Source organism: Lampetra planeri, chromosome 3 (assembly GCF_965212315.1).
Source record: "Lampetra planeri chromosome 3, kcLamPlan1.2.h2, whole genome shotgun sequence".
Taxonomy (NCBI): Eukaryota; Metazoa; Chordata; class Hyperoartia; order Petromyzontiformes; family Petromyzontidae; genus Lampetra; species Lampetra planeri.
In genome coordinates, this window is record NC_136109.1 from 21,328,455 (window position 1) to 21,348,865 (window position 20,411).

Genomic DNA, 20,411 nt, shown 5'->3' on the forward strand with positions numbered 1-20,411 from the left:
GGGAGTGTGGTGGTGGTGGGGGGCAATCTTTATCTGGCAGTTTGACGGGACCACGTTTATACTCCGTTTCTTTGATCCAGTAAATCCTCGCAGTCACGAGCCTCGCTCCATCATTAGTCCGACGCGATAGCGCCTCGTGCTCCAAATAACACGACGTGTGTTATCATTGACGTATGACTTGTGCAATGCGCAGCATTTGCCGAGCTTGCGGAGACTTAAAGGAGCAATATTAAATCGCATTCACCTCTCAACCCCGTTTGGAATACTTACATGCATCCGTCCAACTTCTCATTTGCACTGCCAGAACAAGATGGGACTTGATGCGCGTGTCGGCGTCGTATCTCGGAAGCGAAGCAGATCTGAGTCTCGTTAGAAGGTGGATGAGCGAGAGAGAGAAAGTGCTTTCATGAGTTGTTGGCTTGGGCTAAGGTGTGGCCAAATGGCGGTAGCCGAGCCGTATGCTCGCCGATCTATCTGTTCGGATGTTTGAATGTGCGCTCGGTGGATTCACGTGCGTGCAAAGCTGAACATGAATGGAATTGTTTTTTTATCGGTAAAGTCACGTAGGTAAAAAAGAAAATAAATTAATTAAATGAAATCACGACGTTTCGGAGGCAACACAAGCTGCCATCTTCAGGTGGAACCGTCACAGAAAAATTACTGTATCAAATTTTGCTGTGACGTTTCCACCTGAAGACGGAAGCTTGTGTAGCCTCCGAAACGTCGTGATTTAATACAATTTATTATTTTTCTTTTTTTACCTACGTGACTTTACCGAAAAAAACAAAGAGGTATGGACCCTTGCAGTCACGAAAACTTCAAATCTAGAATGAATGGAATTGGCCTAACATCATCACAATTCGGGACCCTCCTTTAAAAAAGGCTTCGTGCTCGGTGAGGCTTGCCGGACAAAATGCATTCTAAAGTAAGTAGTTGTACGTACTTAATTCTAGATTTGAAGCTTTCGTGACTGCAAGGATTCATACTCTTAGTTCTTTCGGTAAAGTCACGTAGGTAAAAAATGAAATTAAAATTAATAAAATAAAACAATAACATCACGACTGTTTCGGAGGCAACACAAGTCTCCGTCATCAGGTGGGACCGTCACAGCCAGATTTGCTTACCTACGTGACTTTACCGAAAGAACTAAGAGTATAGTTGCACGTACTGTCGAAGCGCTGTGCGGGGTAACGTCCTTTGGTGACGAATTTATCGGCCACTTAACCCGCGTGTGATGCTACCACGGTGTGATTGGTTAAGACACTGGGCTTGCGATGCGGAGGTCGCCGGCTCGATCCCCCGCTGCTGCAGCTTAAACAATGGGCGAGTTCCTTTTTAATACTCCCCGCCTCATCAACGGGTAAACCGCAGTCTATCGCCAGGTCGCCTGTGTGTGTGTTACTCAAACCTCTTCGTGGGCGTGGGAGAATCGGTCAAAACTCCTCGCTAAATGACTCGAGAGTTTCATCTAAAGTGGATGCTCTTCTGCCAGCAATGGTATTGACAGGTAATTGCAGGGACTTCACCTTTACCCGCCTGCATGCACCAAGAGTGCTTGCGCGCCTGCCGGGTGATGTCAAAACAAGCGCACGTGTGATATAGACCTGAGCACGTGGCGTGCAGCTTGTCGCTACAGCAACTCCCGTATCACAATGGCTCACGACCGGACTATATGAAATGAACAGCCACCGTAAGTTGTTTTAAAAAAATGTTTATTGGACGTCGTTCTGCCCCAGTCTCGCGCAGATACGCTTTGCGGTCCGTGATCTCTGGAGCAGTTGCATCCCCTTCACGCGAAATGTCGGTGCCCGTGTGCTTTAGGCGGTAGGCCTATGCATATGTCAATTGCCCCATACATTTTTATTTTACATTTTATTTATCGAATCGTTAAGTTGTCTGTCCCCGATTTATTCAGACCCACGTCATGGTCAGTGGTCTGTGTGAAAGAGGCTGTGCGCGTGTGCGTATTTGTGTGTTCTTGACTGGATGTAAAAGTGTGTGTATGGTTTATGGCTGAGCAAATGATTTTCCAGCGATGTCAAATTTATTTGCATATCACCGCTCAATACGGAATGGGGCGCTTTTGAGCAAGCGTGCTATAAGCGCCGGTTTTAACATCAAGTGGGGTTTATGGAGAGGAAATGACGTGAATTTTCATGCCCTGTTTTATTTATTACATATAGTTTTTATACAGGATGCATATGACGTGAATTCGCCAAGTGCATTGTATTGCACATCGACTTAATGATATAGAAGACCCTAAGGTGGTTGGCAAAGGTGCAGCCCTGCAACTGCACGCGAATGCCGCTGCTGGAGGAAGAACCTCCCACGAGTGAGCTGTAGAGAGCACCTGAAAGAGGTGAAGTATGTGTACAAACAAACAAAAAAAGAAATCTCACAGAGCCGACACGACGAGGAGATACATTTAATCCAGCAGTGGGTTGACACGCGTCACTAAACACAAACATATGGTATGTAAAGTATGACGTCTACCGTGACGACGACGCTTATTTTAAAGTGCATTGTTTTTTGGAATACGAAAGCGCTGTTCCGTCATGGGAGACGTGAAGGGAGTACGAGTCAGAGTTCACGAATTTTGGCAACCTCAACGCACTGTTAATGCCGATAATTATTCTCTCCCGATGACCTTTAACCATTTGAGGCCCATTGGCATTTTTCTCCTCCAAAAGTAACTTGGTTAGTGCACAGTTACATAGAACGGCTATGCATTTTTCTCATTTGGTTGCGAATAATTTTCTCATTCGATTTTGCAATTGAGATATGCGTAAAATTGCTACTTAATACTTTTTCTATGATGTCGTGAGACTGACCATCAACTTGATATGAGACGTGCCGGCATGCTTCGTTGTTGCTCGTCGTTGGGACAAGGTTGGTTGTGGGAATGAACTGCGCGTGAACTGGCTCGCCACTTCTGAAAGAGTGTTACAATTGTTTTGGCTACATCAACACAGCGCTATATAACCATCCAATTATGGCAGCTTCGGGAGAGAAGAAAACGTTGCTGGGGCACGGCAGACGCGGTCACCTCCTCCATCAAAGGAAAACGAAGAATAATCCGCAATGTGACTGCTGCGGTCACCAGAGACAGACCATCAATCCCACGATGCAGCACGGCCCGCGACTCCGTTTGAATGACATTTAAATACCTCGATAATACACGCGAGAAATGTAGCTACTTCCACCCTCCCATAGGAAAGGAAGGAGAAACGATGCCCGCAGTAGCGCGTGGCGAAAGATCGGGAGAAGGATTTCTACAAAGGCGCAACCAAAGCCGGGCAACCTCACTTGGGATGCAAGCGACTGCGACAACGCTGCGTGTGAAACAATTACATAGAGAGCCGCGTTGCCTTCAATTATTGCTTCTTTCTTTCAGACTTTGAGTGCTTTAAAATGACAGTTGCACAACGTTGATCACGCGGCGTGTGTCTGTACTCAATCTTTAATGTGCATCCAAATTACACCGTCGACTGTAAATGTTGTACATAATCGAGCAACCCAGGGGCGATTAGGTACTTGGCCTCTGATGTAATTGGCAAGAGTAGAGAGCATCCGGTTATGGGTGGTGTAGAAAGAAAACATTTACACTTCCTCCTAACTATATTTAGTCCTATCGCTGTCGTTCGGCGTGTGAATATAGCAGCACTAATGTAGTCATCCAGTGCAAATGGTATCCAGGGTGTGTGTGTGTGTGTAAAACTGTCCTGAGCTAAAATTATGGCCATTCGCCAAAGTGCCATTTAAGCAATTGTGGCTTCCGATGGTGTATAGAGACGGCAGATAATGACCGATTAAACTTAATATCATAATCGTGGTACTTATTGCAAACACTAACCGTTATTTTTGTTGTGTGAAGCTGAGAGAACGTGTGGATTGAATAACGCTGGAACGAAGCCGTTGCACTTTTGTTAAATTGAAGAACCATTCCTCGTGGTAAATTTTCATTGGTTAAACTATATAGTCAGAAAATGTGAGACTATTAATACGTTCTTCATTACAATACATTTATTTAATAGTGAACTATGAACGGCTTCCAAAATGCGAACCGCCAATGCGTGAGAATTGAAAGAAAAACACGTAATAATATCTAACCGTGTCGGGTAGAGAAAAGGTTCATGGTTACGCTTAGAATACAAATATTTTAACCTATCCAAGAAAGCCTCACGACCGGCTCCAAGGGGGGGGGGGGGGTGGGGTCCTGCTTAACGTGTTTTTTTGCGAATTCCTTTTCTATTGATGGATTTACGCCCGGGAGTAAGCGGCACACCTGGAGAAGCCTCATACAATAGCAGGGGGGGGGGGGACGCCCCGAAATCCAAACAAATAGGTCTTCCCTCCGCTGGTCGTACTGACTTCTACGGGGCACCTGGAGGCAGGCGGCTTGCCGCGTACACGATGATCTTTGCGTGATCCACCAACCCCCCCGATAGAGAACGCGGGCACCACCACCACGCCCGTTTTAGGAATCGGTGTTGGGACGCGCGATCGCTTGGTGAAAGAAAGCCCAGCGATCTAAACTACGTAATAGTATGTGCCCTAATGTATCTGTGTGCGATGCATGGTGCGCGTTATAGCTCTCCGACGTCCCTGGCTTTTTCGCTACTCGTGGTTGTTGCGCCGCGACCCGCAGCCGTAACGCCGCTCGTCAACCTGTAGATCGCGTCCGCGCTGTTCGCCGTCAAATTCTCATTCCGACCGCCGCCAAATGTGCGTGCGGAAGCGTGGCGCTCAACATGCGGGGAGAGGCTCTCAACTCGTCGTCCTGCACGCCCACCCACATCACCGCACCTCCTCCTCCTCCTCTCCCTCCTCCTCCTGCAGTGCCGCCACCCCCTCCTCTGCCTTCCCCTCCTTCTATGAGCTTCTTTTGAGGGAAGACAGCCCGCGTCGCCTGGAGCCCCCTTCGTTGAAATAAAGAAAACTAAATGAAAAATACAAATAAATAAAATCTGCCGACACTTACGGAATGTTTTAGGATTGGGGTAAAACGCGTTTGATTGCTGATTCGGTAATCGATCGCGCGCTTCTCGTTTGAAGTGAATAAGCAGCAAGTCATGAGCTGCTCTGACAACAACTGATCGGTTCCTGTGGTCGAGGTTCTGCGCAGTCGAGGTAAGAATTATGGGGAAACGCCCGAGCAGATTTATTTACCCACCCTGATTTCTACGATACTAAGTTTGGACAATCTCGTCCGCAGCCGAGTACACGTGTATTAAGACAGTCGCTCGTTGATTCATGCAGTCATCTGTGTGTGTGTTCTATGACGTTAACGCTTAATCTCTAAAGGTGGTCATCACCCAACATCTATGCGAGTTGTGTAAGCCACGTCTCAAAGCGCTTGTATACACGTTGTGTGCACTAATTGTGGCTATAGACTTTATATCGCTCGTCGCATGATTTTGGCTCAACAGCTCGTCGCGTGCGATTTGCTGAGCTCCTCCAGCCTCTACGTAACAACAAGGGTCGAGCATTTGTGTTTTTTTAATATATAAATGTGCACTTAAAGACGTCTGTTTGTGGTGAATGAAGCATGCGCTCAGATACGGTGTCGGCTGTCGACAGATTGTGTAGCGCACAACAACGTTGCGTCCACGGACAATTTGCCTCCGCGCGTTGACATCTTTGCAATGTGACATTGAAGTCATTCGTGTTGCAAACGTTTTCACATCGAGGCTGAAGGCGACGCAGGGGGTCGGGGGGGTGGAGGAATATTACAAGAATAAGTAAAAGGCAATGTTACGCTATTATTTAAAAATGTGTGTTTTTGTTTAATATTAGTTTAATAGTTGTAAAGTAAGGCGTGGCTTTAGCAGCGCTGCGGATTATGTAACGTCAGCACCCTGGACAGCGACACGGTGCTGAACCAGAGGTCCCATTCAAGGCATGCAGTACGAGCTTCCATTGAATGTGGTGCCTTATTCCTAACCAAACGAACGATATTAATTCGTAAAAATGCTGAAGCCAAAACCACTTTCCAAAATACATTTAAAGGAATTCCATAACGTTATGATGTCATGAACCGACCTCGGCAGCATTATATTGCGTTTCGTATTGCACTGCCCTTAAACCATAACCCCTCTATACACAGGATTTTAGTTATTGCAAACGAATATTGCAATTCACTAATTAAATATGTGCAAACGAAAGTGAATTGCATACGCTTTAAATAGATCTCTGTGCAAGTGAAAGACAGCCGCTTTTGAAACAGAACACATAGCGTCTATGAATGTTACTTTTTACACATTGGCCGCGCTGGTCTTCATTAGAATAGCTGCAATTACAATAGCCGTGGCTTTGCACACAAACAAGTGTTGTCCTACATGCAAGTGTTAGACAATTTTACCTTTCTCTATTTTTATGGTGAAAACTGCACGATTTATCAATAGAATTGACCAAATCGGCAAGACGAAGCGATTCGGCCGTTTTTTTTTACGTGCAAATGTACCACCCTCGTTGTATCAAGAATCCAGTTGTGAGATGCAGATGCATTTATACGCCGTTATAGATAAAAAAAACACTTTATTTCTGAGCTTTAGTTAGTCGCTTTAACCAAAATGTGGTGATCTTTGGCAAATAAATACGCGTATGGAATGCGGATTCTATACGCGTATGGATCTATAACGTGTTAGCTGCTTCATAATGTAAAATATTGCACGTTCTTTTTTATGCTTTTTTCCGTTGTCTTTGATGTTTCTGAAAAAAAACATCGAAATTTAAGATGCGCATTCCGAACAAATTTAACGCATTCCACTTTGGAGCATTTCTCTTCTGCTAAGTGACAATTCACATTGTTTTTTTTTGTTATTCTTTCCTTCCTCTAAATCATTTTTAAAATAAAAAATGAAATGTATAAAACTCAACAACTTTCCGAATGATCAAGGCTCACGCTTGTTCAGGCTGGCGTACGAGGGACGGTGAGCTTTGGCTTCTCCGTGCCTCTGAATTCTCGATGGAACATTGCATAGGATTCGTGAAATATGCGTGCGTTGTGAATTGTGTGTGTTTCTTTAAATTGGGCTATTAAAATACACGGTAATGTAAGCCTCGCCGTAATTACGCCACGTTTAACATAATAAGTGAAACCCCATGTAAGACTTATGTAATAAACACCAACGTTATTATACAATGTAAGGCTATATTACTCATCTTAATGAGTAAAATACATATTCAAGTATTATAATATAATTGTAGAATGTTTCAATTCAGTAATGCACGAAGGCTTCTTCCCCATTTTTTGCGTCGCTCACAGGGGTTGTTTGACCATACTTGACCACGCTGCTTAGTGCCGGTTCATGAATCGGGGATGGGGGGGGGGGTGTACAGATCCGATTCAACCATCACTGGCCGCTGGTATTAGCCATGGACAGAAATCAACCTCAGGTGGTCGAGTTCGTGGGCGTAGTGCGTTAAGCCCTGCGCCACCGGTCCACGAATTCAAGTATATTGTCTTGCAAATAGAGTAACGACTTCATCATTACAACGTGCGTGCGTTCCGGCTCTAAAATGTAGTTGTTATCTTTGTCTATAAAGACATGTTACGAGTGTGTTAAACAGCACGCGTTGTGCGCGGTGTGTAAGTGCCGTGTTTTGTGGTTTGTAGAGCGCAAACAAGATGGTGCGTGTGCGCCTGATCATCCTGGTCTTCGGCTGCATCGCCTCGTTGCGCTCGGCCACCGCTTGCCCGGAGCCCTGCAAATGCCTGGACAAGTTCGTGCACCAAATCGCCAACTGCGCCTACAAGCAGCTGGAGACGGTGCCCAAGGGGCTGCCCGCGAACATAACCTCGCTCAGCTTATCCGCGAACCGCCTGCGTAGCCTATCACGAGACGCCTTCGAGGAGATTCCGCTCATGAGTTCCCTGTGGCTGTCCCACAACGAGCTGGTGAGCATCGAGAAGGGTACCCTGGCCGGCCTGGTGCAGCTGCGCAACCTCGACCTGAGCAACAACCAGCTGGCCGACTTCTCGTGGGAGGACCTGCGCAACCTGACGGCCCTCCAGGTGCTCAAGCTGAACAACAACAATCTGGCGCGCCTTCCTCGCGACGCATTCGAGACGCTGACCGACCTGCGATCGCTGCGTCTCCACCACAACCTGTTCGCCACCATCGAGGAAGGCACCTTTGAGAACCTGCACGCCCTTTCGCACCTGCTTCTCTACGAGAACCCCCTGCGGTGCTCGTGCAAGGCGCGCTGGCTTCCGGCGTGGCTCAACACCACCTCGATCGACATCCCCAGCAAGGAGAAGATCGCGTGCGCCGAGCCGGACGAGCTGAAGGGGCAAGCCGTGCAGCAGATGCCCGACGTCGAGTGCGTGGCTCCCACCGTGCGGCTCACAAGCAGCCCGGACGTGCGCGAGACTCGCCTCTACCCGGACTTCGCCGTGGTCCTCGATTGCCAGGCCGATGGCCTCCCCGCGCCCACCGTCTCGTGGAAGCTGCGCAAGGACGGTGGCGAAGTCGACCTGGGGGTCTTCGACGAGGAAAAGGTCCCCGAGGAAGCGGCCGTCGAGACCAACGACGTGCTGGACAAGCGCGTGATGGCCTTCAGGAACGGGACGCTGCTCATCCCGCAGTTGAGCGAGAGCGAGGAAGGCGCCTACACCTGCGTGGCGACCAACGACATGGGGGAGAGCTCGGCGAGCGCTCGGATCAGGCTGGCGCAGCGCGGCGGCTACGAGCGCGGCAAGGCCAAAGTCAACCCGCTCCTCGTCCCGGGAACGTCGAAGAAACGGAAGTACGCCTCGTCTCAAGCGAGCATCACCGACAAGAAAGGCGCCGGGAAGGATCGCGCCGGCGGCTTCGTCGAGAGGAACGACGTGTCCGCCCACGGCGACAGCGACGACGACTACGACTATAACGAACACGGCGCGCCCTTCCCGACCCCGGTGAACACGGCGTGCGCGCTCAAGCACGCGGGGGGTTCCCCGCTCGAGCAGGCGCTGAATGGGACCCCCGTGCCGGCGTTTGGCTACGAGCAGCGGCACCGCTTCGAGTTCGGGGTGATCGCCCTCGAGGTGTCCGACACGGACGCGCGTGTCCAGCTCACCCCGGTGCCGCGCGGCGGCGACACCAAGCGCGCGCTGCCTGTGCGCCAGGGCGACAGGGGGTGGTCGGCCCTCAAGCAGCAGCAGCAACAGCAGCAGCAGCAGGCGAACGGCAACCTGGGTGCCGCGGCGAAATTCGAGATGATGTACCTGTGCACGGGCGACGCGCCTGACTCGTCGCCCGTGCAGTGGTCGCTGGTGCAGAGCGAGGTGCACTTCTACCGCTTCCACGGCCTCAAGCCCGGCACGCAGTACACGCTGTGCCTGAGCCACGCCGGACAGTCGTGCGAAGTGCAGGTGCCCTTCGAGACGCGCAAGCGCATCCCGTCGCTGCTCATCATGGTGGTGGTGAGCTCCTTCCTGCTGGGCCTCGCCACCATCCCGCTGCTGGGCGCCGCCTGCTGCCACCTGGTCTACCAGTACCGCGCCAAGACGTACAAGCCCATGGAGAAGCCGCAGCAGCAGCAGCAGGAGAAGACGGGCAACGTAGGCGGCGTGGCGCAGGCGGCCGCGCGGGTGGTGGCCGGCGACCAGCGGGTCGTGCACTGCGCGCAGCGGGACTCGATGTGCGACTCCATCGGGGAAGTGGGCGACCACGCGAGCCTCCAGCCCAGCGAGGAGGAGGCGTCCATCGCGCCCGCGGGGTGCAAAGACGACGCCGTCCAGTTCGACCTCGAGTCGGAGTGCAGCGATCGCCTCCCGCTGGGCGCCGAGGCCGTGAACATCGCGCAGGAGATCAACGGCAACTACAAGCACCCGGCTCGCTGAGACGCGAGAGGCGACTCGGTGGCGTAGCGCGGTTGGGCATTGGGGCCGTGGTGCAGAGGAAAGAAATGGGGGGGGGGGGAGAGCCCCCTGTTCAATATTTACCCCTCGTTCATCCGACGCATGGGCACCTCCGCCCCTCCACCATAGGGCCCGTGTGCAGTTGCACCGCCGGCACACTCGATGGTAGCTACGCCGCTGACCCGACCGTCTCCGCTCTGGTTCCCCTCTGATGTTGTTGTTGTTGTTTAAGATCGCGCGAATGGTCTTTTTAAGCAAACAAACACTTTTTTGTTTGTGTCCTTTACGGTATTCAACTTAAGATACGCATACATATATACACCACATACTTGGGCGCTGTTTACTTTATCAATCGGATTTGAACCTTTCGTGACTGAAGGAATCCATACACTTTGGTTCTTTCGGTAAAGTCACGTAGGTATAAAATAAAATAAAATACGTGACTTTACCGAAAGAACCAAAGAGTATGTATCAATCGGCTTTGCCATGTGTCTCAAAAGGTGACGATAATTCGAGTGTATGTAGTGGCTGTACACCCCCCCCCCCCCCCCAGCCCATATCAACCCTCGTAGACGGCACAGATGTAACCAAAACACCAAGGGGTGAGCAAAGCGATAGAATAATAATAATCATACGACTCGGGCCGATTCGGCAGCGGCGCGACGCGACACACCCCACACACTCGGGTGCATCGAGGCGACATCACGCGTTTCAATTCGTAGTCCACTTCAATTTGAATGAATGTGCGGTGAAGCCCTCTGCCAATCCTCTTCTGGGTGAGCGGGTCGAGGACCGGTTCCGCTAACGCTCGTCATCGATGTCGTTCGGACGTGAGGTCGACAATCGACCTCGGGCGGTCGAGTTTCACAGCGTTGCGCGCTAACCAAACCACTGCGCCACCGCTCCATCCAAACGCATTGCTATTGAAGGGTATACGTTACAGCCTAGTTATAAGAGGTGTAAGCGACAGTAACAAAACTAAACTCATGGGTTGATGCTGAGTTCTTGACCTGTTTTTAAAGAGTACTTGTGGTCTGGCTGGATTGTGTGCATTGGGGGCACAAACCGCCTCTCGTTGCATGTCGATCACGACCCAATCAAGGCACGCACCGATCACTTTACCTGCCATGAACAACAGCGCGGTTCTTCGCCAGTTTGCTACGCGTGGCAGTCATGTCGCAAAAGCGTCCGTGTCTTTTTTTACTACCTAAATCAGATTTCAGTTTTTTGTCCAATGGACACATATGATCTTGATTTGAAGCTTTCGTGACTGCAGAGATCCATACTCTTTGGTTCCTTCGGTAAAGTCACGTAGGTGTAAAATAAAGAGTATGGACACACATGCTGAAGATTTCTGTGTTTTTGCCACTTGTATTTTCCAGCGGATGTGACGGAACGTATTTGTTGAACTTCTTTCGCACCGTACGTAGCCAACCTTCCACCGTACGTAGGTGCGATGGAGGGACAACAAACCAAACCTAAACAGCAGTTCAAAATAAATGAGTTTTCAATCTCGATCATTTAATAGTGCATAGCTCCAGTGGCTTCCTAATATCGGAAGGAAGAGCGTTCCAGACGGCCGCAGAAGCGCATCTGAAAGCGCGAGATGCCGTGGCCGTCTATTGAACGCTCCCTGTGTAGTTAAGTGTGCGCGGCTGTCGTTTGGAAATATTTAATTCATCATGGAATAATTTTCGCCCTTCCCCTCTACCTACAACCCTGCCATTACCTCGACAACAGGGCGGAGGGGAGGGGGTGGGGGGTTATTTTCCAGAGCTCAGCCCCGGTTGAAATGAATCCCTTGGTCTGTAACGTAGCTTAACGCTGTGGCTTTAGCGATGTACGCAACGTAGTCTCGGAGTGACATTCGTGAAACACTCAACACAGGGTTGACTGGCGTTGCTTGTTTCGAATTGCGCTGTGCTCTAGATGTCATCCGTTTTTCGGTTAAAGTACGTGGCTCTGTGCATTCAAGGCAGATTATATATACAGTATATATATAAGCCGACAGTTCAGTGTCATGTCTTTTTTCCTATTAGCACTTTCGATGCCTTGACAAGCTATAGTGAACAACATGCTATGTTGTGAAGCATAACATTGAGAAAAACATGTACAATAACGTCAGTCTATAAACATTTGTACAAGTTCGTTAGACACGTCTGTTTCTCGTGTGTATTTTACTGGGTGTGTGTTTTTTTTATTTAAACAAAAACGAACTAAACAATGTAAACTAAATCGGTCGCATAATTTGTGCATGTTTTTTTTTTTAAATCACACTAGGGGCGAGGATCGATGCTATTCCTGGTTTCATTATTACGATGGATTTCATGTGATGGCAAACATCCGGCTCGACTCAAGGTTTTTAAAAAATCTTTTTACCCGTCTGCGTATGAGTACGTACTTGGGATACGAGGCACAGCAGATGTGCAACAACAGCTCGCTAGAGTTTAACACGTGGCAGGCTTTCGCGACCAATGTTATTCATAATAAAAGTTTTTGGGTCGATCGCCCAAGTATAAATGTGTCGAAACCCTCCACCACCCGACACAGCCAATTGACAAGGGATTTGTCACTTAAACAAAACGCCAAATAGTTTTGGCAACACGCCAAATAGTAACGTCGTTTTGTTTACTAATTGGCTATGTCGGGTGGTGGAGGGTTTCGACACATTTATACTGACGCGATCTAACTCAAAAACCCTTCATTATGAGCTCACTTGAGGTGAAAGTTTTTTGTTTACAAACCTGTACATACAGTTGTGATCCACAGCTTTGTACATCCGTACGCGTGCGACGACTCTCGCCATTCGTAAGGCTCTGCCTTTGCAGGAGGGAGAAGACACACGAATTCCCCGCTGATCATTGCAAACGAAAAAAAGGGGTCAAGGTTCATCCATAGGCGGAGTTTGACTTCACTATTGGCGGGGCGGGGGGGGTGTTTCGTTTTGTCCGTCACAATAAGAATCGCGGGTGCATATAATTGCGTTTTAATCTTAATTGTAAACTGCTGAATATAAATTCGTGAAGGCGTTCAGTTTAGGTGGGGTGGTTGACCCCCCGCCCCCGCTGCCCACCCCCCGTGCCCCCCACTCCGCAAACTGGGGCCGTGGCCGTTCATCTCGCCACTCTGCTGGCGGAAGGGTCGCTCGATTCGAAGCAGGTCACAGCGGCAGCAGCAGCAGCAGCAGTTCTGCGTGACCGGCAGCAGGTCGCGTGTATCGTGGTCGGGTGTGGGGGTTCTCTCGAACCTCTTCCAAGACGGTGCTCGCCTGGCCAGCGTGCCAGAGTGGGACAACCTTCCTCGAAAGCTCAGTGGTTAAATTTCGATTTAAAGCTTTCGTGACTGCAGCGATTCATCTTCTTGGTTCTTTCGGTAAAGTCACGTAGAATGGAAATAATAAAATAATAAAAATAAAACATAATAAAATAATTCTCACGACGTTTCGGCCACAACGCAAGCAGCCGTCCTCAGGTGGAGAACAGGTCTGTCGAGGAGACAGTCAGAATGACAAGCCCCCAGGCTTGGAGCGACTATTTAAGCTGGGATGGAGGGGGCGAAGAGCGCCTTGACAAAATAATTTGCATATCAAGAGGAATTTAGAATATTTATGGAAAATGCAGATATGCGATTAGTACTACTTGTGCGTAAAGTTGTGTGGAATCCCACCCCGTAGTGGCGGTTAAATTTCGATTTAAAGCTTTCGTGACTGCAGCGATTCATTTTCTTGGTTCTTTCGGTAAAGTCACGTAGAAGGGAAATAATAAAATCTTTCTTTACCGAAAGAACCAAGAAGATGAAGCTCAGTGCTTCTCCTTAATCTGCGGTGCACGCACCCACTGGGGGTGCGAGATGCCCTTTCTGGGGGTGACATGCATGGCCAGATTATTTTTTTTAGAAGGTAAATCATCGAAAACACACAGTGAACACGGGCACGTAAGTACAACTACTTTGTTTCATGAAACCTATGTTTATTAACATTATTAAAAATGTTTACGATGAAGAACCCAAAGGGCTGCATGGCTGCAGTAAAGGTTAAGAACCATTGGGTGACGAGGGAGCGCTCTCAAATTTCCGTCGGAGTCGAGAGGAAGGAGCGGGGGGGGGGGGGTATTTGACCTACTCTTCCAAAGCGGGTCAGACAACGTCTTGAACGAGGTGGAAGTAAAACCTTGACTTAAAGCTTTCGTGACTGCAGGAATTCATATTCCTTGGGTCTTACGGTAAAGTCACGTAGATGGAAACGTCGTAGTTTTTTTTTTTAACTATCTACGTGAATTTACCGAAAGACCCAAAGAATACGAGGTGGAAGTAACCACACACCTTCGCCCCCCCCCATACACGCGACCTGCTGGTCAACTCCACGTGTATACTGCGAGGTGGACACAGGGGCACACGTGGCACACGTGGCACACGTAGCTGTGACAGGCGTGGTGGGTGATGCACCGTGCGCCTGCGGTGTCGCGCGAGTATCGCGGCGAGGGCGAATGAGATGATGTCCAGTAGAAGGCAGCACAGCAAGTAGGGCTATCACACCCCCCCCCCCCCCGTCTTCTGTGTGTGAGTTTCTCGGTGCAATCAAATTTTCTCCCATGTATACCATGTGCCCAAATGGACTTTAGTCTAATATCCCCAGGCCAAGACCTTCCTGGGGAAAAAAAAACACATTGAGACCACACTATCACTACAAGATTGTTGTTCACGTTGCTTGCTGAAACCAGAGCTCATTCTCTTCGTAGTCCGCACAGTGCATTAATAAATTGCCTTACAAGCAACCGCTTTCACAAATCACCCCATGGCCAGCAAACACGTGGAAAGCATTGATGCATAGCTCGGGTTTGGACATGCGGATACTATTCTAAGGATGTGTATATAAATTTCGATTTAAAGCTTTCGTGACTGCAGGGATTCATCTTCTTGGTTCTTTCGGTAAAGTCACGTAGAAGGAAAATAATAAAATAATAAAAATGAAACATAATAAAATAATTCTCACGACGTTTCGGCCACAACGCAAGCAGCCGTCTTCAGGTGGAGAACAGGTCTGTCGAGAACTCTGCCTTTTCGACAGACCTGTTCTCCACCTGAAGACGGCTGCTTGCGTTGCGGCCGAAACGTCGTGAGAATTATTTTATTATGTTTTATTTTTATTATTTTATTATTTCCCTTCTACGTGACTTTACCGAAAGAACCAAGAAGATGTATATATACTGTATAGTTTTTGTTGTTGCTATTCCACTCCTGGTTTGGTGGCAACGCTCTCCACCCACCATGCCGTGCGGCTCACCGGTGTTCGCTGACCACGCTGCTCGGTTGCGGCTTGGTCGAATGCAGTTCCAAAGAAAATTGATTTCGCTGCACTGCCTTTCGGCTGTCCGCAACGCTTCCAAGCCGCTCGCATCTCACCTGGTTTTAATTCCTTATCGGAATCTACATCTTTAATTCAGACCGCTCCCGTCATTCGATTTGATCGCCCATTCCAAGGACTGTTCAGAACTCAAGCCCGGATTCGCTTTGAATATCTGATGGAAATCGTCGTATTCCACGTGATGTTGTTTTTTTTGTCGTCAGCTTTTTGTAGGATAATTCAGCAATTCGCGAATCGCTCGACGGCAATTGTGGCCACGGTACTTTCTGCTGCCGATGCCTTCACAAGCTCGACAGCCTTCATGAGCAAACACCGTCCAGTTACGACTTGCTTAAAACAGGCCGGATGAAATATTTTTTTTTGGTAGATATTTTCAATATTGATGAAACGCGTGTGTATGTGTAGTCTTAACTTTTAGACGCCTCGATGTCCGTGATGTTACCTTGTCTTTTGTACAAAGTGCAAATAAACGCGTAAAATGAAACGTTCTTTTTTTAAACATGAAATCCATGGTAATATTTGTTCAAATGCAACACGTTTGGGTGTTGTGTTCAGGCAAGGCAGTGGTATATGTACTTTGTAAATGATGTGCGTGTGTGCACGTCTGGTTATGCACCGTGTGTGTGTTTTGGTCCATGCAATGTTTAGTGCATGCATATGTCCATAAACAATGGGGAGCAACACAACTTTAAGTGGTAATACAACAAAGCTAAGTTGATTTTCTATTCATCCTGTTTCATTTGACTACATTGTCAGCGTGTGCATTTTTAAAAGTAGATCGGGAAACAAAATGTTGATACATTCATTAACAAAATATATATTACGGTGCATTGTTCTTCGTGTTATATTCATGTTTTCTGATGGCAATTTATATAGCTGAATTGAAATAAAGTACAGTATATGTACCCCTAATGGTTTAGCAAGTGAGTATTGCATGCAATTTGGTTCGTCTCATTAGTGTTACGTTTCTCACACTGCACACTTTCAATGTCTGGATGATCTGCCAGTGTTAAGGATTTCGTTGTTTAGCACAAACCCAGATCTTTTTTTCAATTATTTTGTAAGCTTGCTAATGAACGCTCACTGCCAGCATGGTACATACATATTTTTACAAGTACAGTATCGTTATTGCACTGCATTTCCAATGTGTGACTTGGTGTGGCAATGTATTGTGTCTGGCGGGGGGGGTGCAGTGGTTAGCGCACTGTGCTATGAACCTGGCGAAACCGAGTTCAATTGCTGTTCACAGTCAACATTGGTGATGAATATCTGCAACACATCCGGGGCCTTCCCTAGGTCGACTCAGCCTTAATTGAGTAGCTGGTGTGGTGTGTAAACATTAGCGCTGGGGAAGACAAAGGCAGCCGGTCGTGGTGCTGGCCACCCAACCCCTCGTGTGCCGTACTGGCCTGAATAGGTGCTCGCTAACAGTACTTTCCCCTACAGTCTGTTCAAGGCTATACGGGTGATCTTTGTTTGCATATATTCCGCACTTGCAGCAAAGGATTAAAACGGCATTCGTGTAAATTTGCATTAATAATTTTGTAAAAAAAATTAACAGTGAAAGGAGAGTAGCTTTATCTGTTTGCCGTTTGTTATTTTGGCACATACAAATTAAAACTCTGGCAAATGACAAATATTCGATGTAACATTTTCTGCACTTGGTTTAGATTTTTAAAAAAATGATGCTTCAGGGAGCTACATTGTGCAATGGTGCTGTTGTGAACGATTAGCAATCATCTCTGCAAATGCTAAACGCACACACACACAAAAAAACCCCACCCTCTGCTGCTTTAATCATTGCATGAGCTCTGTTGATGGATGAGAGCGGCCAGAAAAAAAAAAAGACCCGGCCACACACCCAGTACCCACTTCACTACGACCTCAGCAAATTTCCGCTTTAGGCTTCCAGCCTTTCTTCGATTGCTGTCGGACACACTGATTAGCGCGACACTTTGTCAGGGAAGGCGCTGTCCCACCGCCCCTCTTTGTGAACGAGAGGCACCCAGGCACGAGCGGTTCCACGTGTCTAAACGTCTATCTTCTCTTGCGCTTGTTTTGGAGTAGTCATTGCTCAACCTTTGTACATTGTCTGTGCATGGTGGTGAGATGTTAACTACCTCGACTGGTAAGCAGGAGTGCGTAGGTTCGATCCCGATCCCGACCCTGACGCCTGCTGTATATTTGGAGTTTGCATGTCTCTCTCCCCGTGGTCGCGTGGATTTTTCTCCGAGTCCTGCGCGTTTTCCCTCCACATTTATAATCCAACATCACGCGTTTAGAGTATTTGGCTGCTGTACATTTTCACACGATGAGCCACTTCGTTAAGCTATCATTTGTGACCAGGTCGCTTCCGACACAGAGTTATACACCTAAATGGGCCTTACCTGTTAAAATAAAAATTTTCTTTTAATTCGTTTAGTTTCATAATTTCCACTACATTCGACTACAACTCCGAACACCCCGTCGTTATTCTCAAAATCTTTTTTCGTAATAACGTAAATGAACTTTAACTGAACGAACTTGATTTGTTGTTGTTGTTAACACGACTAACGTATCCGGCACACCATTGTCGTCAGCGCCAGCAGCCAAACCCCGTCAACATCTCTTTGCGGACGAGCTCGTCATTGTAATAAGTCGAGTACGGTGACGATTCAGTCTTCTAAGAGAAGACTGATGGATGCGACAACTAAATGTACCTACACAGACCTACGACTATAATCAAAGGACTTGGATTACCAATTAAACCTTAAGGGGGAGAGAGCGGCGTTGGGATTTGTACACAGATACAAATCAAACAGACTCGCCATGCGCACGTCATCGACGCCGGTTTATATAACAAGGAAAGCCATTAATACGCCGATATGTTGAGGAGCGTTAGTAGCTTCTCATATATTTGTTTTTAACTCATGCAGTGTTAATCACGAATGCAGTGAATATTTTAAGAGAGTTACAAAAATCCAGGCATGTGGCGTTACAATGATTCACATTACCGTTGTTTGTGTACACGTGCTTTCATGTAAAATCTAGGCTATGGATTCACCTTGTATATGGTTTAATTGCACTTGCACAAAATCTGTCACTCCATCGTATATTATTAACCTGCTGTGTCTAAAGCTTCTACATGTGCATTCTGATTCTATATAATTAGCAATAGGAACAATGTATTGCTGGATAGGGACCTCTCCATGCCGCGTTGGTCATGGAGGTTGTTTGACCATATTTCACCACGATGGTCCATTCAGACTGGTTAAGGGGGGAGGGGGGGGTGATGGGGGGAGAGTGGCTTCAACCTAAGATTTATTTACAATTTACGACGCCGTGTAATGTAACGTAAATTCGACAAGGCTAATTCTATATACCCTGTAACTCACTATATATCTCGTCGAAAGGCATGCAAGGTGTGTAGTTCTGTCCAGAAAGGCCACTGAAAATTACAAAACTACCGCTTCTAACACTCATACATTGGCGAGCGATGCTGTATGATGTAACGGTGGCGTGGCCGAGCGGGAGCGCGTTTGTCGTTTTGTTGCAGAGGTTTGCGGTTCGAGCCCTATGGCCGCCCTGGTTAATACTACGGGTGTATTAACCATAAATGCACGCAGTCTCGACTAGCAATGGACGCGAAAGATCCTGTAACGTTATTCTATAAGAATAGGGTTTCCCCTTTTTTCTGGCAGCAAAACAGCTGTTAAGATATTAAAACACCAAACTGAAACCTTTTGCAAGGAATCATGTCTACATTAACCACATATACTTGTGGTGAAAATACAAACAACAAACATGCTGTGACAGTATGTGCATTGTCTTTGAAACTGATTGGTCCACACCAGAAACAGCTTTCTTTAGAGCCTAGTCTCAAACAGTGTTAGACCAGAGGACGCCAAAAGGCGTACACAGCACAAAGACAATGCCACTATCAGAGTAATGAGAGCTCGGGGTGAGCAGCTACATCATGGGACCTCCTTTGCCAGTGTCAAAAAATAACCTCCTTTTGTTGCCAGAAAAAAGGGGAAAACCTATTCTTATATTTTGATACTGGCAAAGGAGGTCCCATGATGTAACGTTATTCTATATAATAGTGGGTCACGTGTGCCAGCGTCACGGGCCAAATTTGAAATATGACTCGCCAATTGCCGAATTGGGTAAAGCCGCATAGCAGGCATCGCGTCCTCCTGAGAAACTACTGTCGACTAAACGCCTGTGAAACAGCGCCGCCGTGTTAGCCTTCATGCTATAAGAATGGTACAAATACCAACGTATCCATGATACTCTTTGGTTCCTTCGGTAAAGTCACGTAGGTATAAAATAAAATAAAGCATGGTCTGCCTCATGATGATGACGGACGCTTGTGTTGCGCCCGAAACGCTGTGATTTATTTTATTTTATACCCACGTGACTTTACCGAAAGAACCAAAGAGTACGGATTCCTGCAGTCACGAACGCTTCAAATCAAGATGTTTTCACGATAACCCAGCGCTGTACGAATGGTGCAAATACCACCGTGTCGCGCTATAAGAACGGTGCCAATACCAACATTACTGACGGTTATAAACACTCAAACGGGACGCGCGTCATCGCCGACCTCGGCGTGGTCACATCTTCTCCGTTTCGCCGCCTGCCGTGAGGCCTCCTCCGTTCGTGTTCGTGCTGTGTGCCCCCTGGGCGGGCGGCGACGTCCTCTTGCGGGGCAGCAGGCACGGGTTGCGCAGGAGGGTGTAGGCCACGAGCCAGCGGCTGCGGCTCTGGTGGGCTCGGAGCAGCCGCACGCCCTGAGCCCTGCGCTGCACCAGCTGCACTCCTGCTGGTGACGACAGATAACCACCACCACCACCAACCCCAACCCCGCCACACCGTCAGCGCACGGATTTGGCTGACGATGCGTTCACTTCTGCAGCGATGTGTTCTCTGGATTTAATGTTTTGGATTTAATATTTCAAAGGAAAAGAAAGCAGAATACCTGGCCTAAATGTGACATTTCGGATGATCCCAAAAAACGTTGTTCCGAAAATTTACGTTACTTTTTTGGCATTGCTTCAGTGCTATTTCCTGCCAAAAGTGCCCTCTAGTGATTTAACTTGATGATACGTGACGTCACTGTTGCTGAGATTATTATTATTATTTAACTTAGTCTCAAAGATAAAGAACGACTTGGAGGTATGAGGAACCACAGACAAGCGGGAAGGCAGCCAGGACGTTGAT

General features: G+C 47.8%; 2 protein-coding genes across 4 annotated transcripts in view; one reads left to right on the forward strand and one right to left on the reverse strand.

The window, feature by feature from the left end:
* The first annotated feature begins 7,630 nt into the window (after positions 1–7,630).
* ISLR2 (immunoglobulin superfamily containing leucine rich repeat 2) lies at positions 7,631–9,846 on the forward strand. Its single transcript, XM_078592832.1, has one exon. The coding sequence runs from the start codon at positions 7,631–7,633 to the stop codon at positions 9,827–9,829; it is 2,199 nt and encodes a 732-aa protein (XP_078448958.1). The 3' UTR covers positions 9,830–9,846.
* Positions 9,847–18,020: 8,174 nt separating this feature from the next.
* Positions 18,021–20,411, reverse strand: part of LOC144740997 (receptor for retinol uptake stra6-like) — a 28,412-nt gene continuing 26,021 nt past the window's right edge. For 2 of the 3 annotated variants that reach the window (XM_078623707.1, XM_078623693.1), the window contains exon 20: positions 18,021–20,013. In XM_078623707.1, coding sequence (XP_078479833.1) covers positions 19,805–20,013 — 209 coding nt within the window. In that variant the 3' untranslated portion in view covers positions 18,021–19,804. The remainder of the gene's footprint in view (positions 20,014–20,411) is intronic. The other variant, XM_078623701.1, reaches the window with a different exon arrangement.